This window comes from Triticum dicoccoides, chromosome 2B (genome assembly GCF_002162155.2).
Source record: "Triticum dicoccoides isolate Atlit2015 ecotype Zavitan chromosome 2B, WEW_v2.0, whole genome shotgun sequence".
NCBI lineage: Eukaryota > Viridiplantae > Streptophyta > Magnoliopsida > Poales > Poaceae > Triticum > Triticum dicoccoides.
In genome coordinates, this window is record NC_041383.1 from 23,966,570 (window position 1) to 23,970,133 (window position 3,564).

Consider the following 3,564-nt stretch of genomic DNA (forward strand, 5'->3'; position numbering starts at 1 on the left):
GGCTGATATGCTCACGGACCTATTATGCACATGGATGGATTTATTCCCTCATTTTGGGAACTTAAAGGGAGCACTCCATTATGAAACAAAATGTACGTAAATATAATGTTTCATGCCGAGTGGGGATCCAATATGAGAATGGTCAATTTTTCTTCCAAATATGCACAAGTTAACTTGGCATTACAAAGTATATTCCACAAATATAGTACCAAATATTATGCATACAATTAGATATAATGGCCAAAGTCTTACGTACAACGAGTCATACAAATCCATTTCTTTTAGAGAAAAAAAGCACCTCCATTTCATTAAAGAAGCAATCACCTACAAAAGGTCCACCCCATTCACATAAAAAGAAATAAAGCTCCCAACAGTCCACCAAAATGTGAAGAAAAGATAAAGGCAAAAAAAGTAGTAGAGACCTTCGCCGAGAGAGCTTATGGGCTGTCTAGGCAGCCAAAATAGGACAATCCCAAAGTGAAAAGAACTTGTATTTCCTTTCCGAAGCTACTCCAGTGCATATCCTTTTGGTGTCGTCCCTTATTTTGTGTCTTCCTTCACCTAGAGAGAAACCCACAATCAATACAATGACTGAAAAAACAAGAAATATCAAACATTATGCTCTACTTCAGGGCCATAAATGTTGAATTAATATCTAGTCAACGTTTGTAAATCACCACTAGAGAATTACAAGACAACACATAATCGGACATCAATTCTTTGCAAAGTCAAATGAACTCTATCAACCGACTTTCTCCCATGTCCTTAAGAATGAATGAGTTAATCACAAGTCACAAACACAAACATGTGTAGGGCTTATGGATGTGAATAGCAACCTAAGCGCATAGATATTTCATTAATACAATAAAAAGCCGCAACTACTAAACAATAAATCTAAACCAATTGCATAGGCATGGCAACAGAAATGGAGATGGTCTTGTTGGTGGAGATAGTGTGGTCTAAAATGCCTTCCGTGATACCATGTGTTGGCGGCGATGATGGCAATGAGTTCTTCGTCGCAGGCAGTGGGGTCTGGTAGCTCGGATGGAAGACTAGGGTTATCTATTTCACAATGGAGAACTCAGGGTGTGTTTTTGTGATGAATGTTGAAGGCACCTAAAAGGACGAACCTCGGTGTGCATGTCGTCCTGACGTCTCCACGCGCTCTGATCTAGGGCACGTCCCCAATGCATGTGGGCCCAAAGTGTGCCCTCTGAGTCCATCTCCTAGCCTTTGGCCTCACTTTTCGCTGAAATCACTGGTTTATTTTTATTTCATTCCCCCACTCCATAAAAAAAGTTTTTATTGGTGAATTCTTCAATATGTAGTTCATGAGAGCTTTCCAGTCCTCCGCCAGTAAAATTGTACAATAAGAAAGAAATTATAGATAAATTAGGACAAAGCTTATTGAGTTAACATGACAATTGGGAAATTTAGCTTCTATATTTGTGATGCAAAAGGCATGTATCAGTTAGCACGGATGAAACTTGTAACACGTGTAATAATATAACTTGATTCTTTCCCCTCCTGCTTTCTCAGCTCCAAAATACTACATTGCATATTAGGCCTCGCTAGGATAAGTTCCGAACCCAAAAATTACTCTGTTAGAGCATCTCTAGCAGATCCCGTAAAAGTCGGACTCGGAAAACACGTTTACAGTTCGCTGCAGATCAGATTTGTTGGGCGAATTCATGCGCTGTAGATCAGACCCCATATATAAAACTGTAAAATAACAAAAACATTTGCGGGAGAAACTTGCAACGAAAATCATCATACATAGTTGACCATCATACTACTTCATAGATAGTTGTTCATCATACTACATCATAGTACTATATAGGGGGGGGGGGTGTCTGCGGGCCGTGTAGCATACCCGAGCCTAGGCTACCAAAATCGACGGGTGCGGCGGCGACGACGCGGCGGAGGAGCCGGAGCAGCTCAGTCCTTGTCGGAGACGAGGTCGATCCACACCATGGCCTGCTCGGCCTTCATGACGCGCAGGTCCGCCTCCTTGGACGCGTGCGCCTGCGATGCCGCGACGCCCTACTGGAGGAAAATCTCCTCGATCTCGAGATCGCGGCGGTGGCGCGCGTCGGCCTCCTCTTTCTCCCTCGCCGAGCGCTCCATGATGGCGCGGTCAAGGTAGTCCTCCTGCCCCCGGGGAAGGTAGTGTTCGGGGCCGATGATGCCTCGACGCGGCGGGTCCGCATCGGTCTCGAGCTTGATGGCGAGAGGCCCGAGCTCCTCCGGCTCTCTCTTGACCGGAGTAAGCCACGAGCTCGAGGCGCTCGTGGACGAGCTCCCCGTGGCAGAAGAGCCGGAGGAGGCGCGGTGGAGGACCACGAGCTCGGGCTCGCATTCATCGAGCTTGCGGCGTTCGAACGCTGGCGGCGGCCGGCTCCCATAGTTGAGCCATTCCGCGCCGCCCACTTGCATGCGGCATCGGAGATGCGGCAGCGGCGCTCCACATCATCCCCACCACTTCCGTAGCCGTCCATGGATCGGGAAGGGTTGCTAGGGCTTTTTTTAGGCTCGCCGGCGGCAAGAAATTGGTGCGGAGGGGGAGGGAAATCATGGCAGAGCGGCGACGGAGGCGGATAGGGTTTGACCTGTATTCGAGTGGTGAAACCGCATAAATAGCGGTGGAGTGGTTCTTTTTCAGGCCACGGTAAACTTTTTACGGGCCGGGCCCAGGATACGGAGTCTGTTCTGGCAAGAAAAACGGGCTGAACCCGAATACTCGCCGGAATTATACGGGTTCAGCCCTTTTACGGGGTTTGCTAGAGACGCTCTTAGCAATTATGGCATACAATTGACGCCATTACATTCACATTCAAAAGTACTCAATTATGGTTATAGTTTTGTGTCACAGATGCTAGATTAATAGTGTAAGTATTGGTTGATCATGCATTCTAGTAAAACCTAATGCCCATGGTATTTCGGAATGCAGAGAATATATAAAAAGAGATGGGCATGAGAAGGGCAACCGTTTCAGCGCCGCCGTGCCAGAAAACACATGTGTTGTGGGATTCTTTGCCAGGACCGGGAATGCTCTTGATGCCATTGGCGTTTACCACGGACCCATAGTGGTTTGAACTGGATTTAATGCTGCTTTGCTTTAGTTTATGGCAATCTCATGCGAGTTCATTTTAAGGGAAAGTGTGTTTGTTCCACATTTGTTTTCCAGCAATAACATGGAAAGGGTCATGCTTACGTCTGTGATCCATGTCTCTCTAGTGCAAGAGTACTTTCTTTAGTTTGTCAGCTGCTATATTCTAGCTATGATTTAATAAAGTGATGCAAGGTTGTTTTCTAGTGAACTATTGTAATTGATATGCTCACGGACCTTTTTTTTTTTCTTTTTTCCAAAAAGGAGGATTACCCCGGCCTCTCCATCAACATGATGCACACAACCATCTTTATTAGTTACTCCCTCTGAACCAAAATACTTGTAGTTGCGGCAACTTGTACTAGTTCTCCCCAGCTTTGTATTTCGGTACAGAGGTAATATTCATAAGACTCTGACAAAATTAATACAAGGATCAACCCAAGCCATCTTCTAGG

At 45.7% G+C, this 3,564-nt stretch overlaps 1 protein-coding gene across 1 annotated transcript in view; it reads left to right on the forward strand.

Annotated features, from left to right (window-relative positions):
• The window catches only part of LOC119361871, a 6,567-nt gene extending 3,256 nt beyond the window's left edge, over positions 1-3,311 (forward strand). Inside the window, exon 5 of the mRNA XM_037627030.1 lies at positions 3,041-3,311. Within this exon, the coding sequence (XP_037482927.1) occupies positions 3,041-3,095 (55 nt within the window). The 3' untranslated portion in view covers positions 3,096-3,311. The remainder of the gene's footprint in view (positions 1-3,040) is intronic.
• Positions 3,312-3,564: the final 253 nt, after the last annotated feature.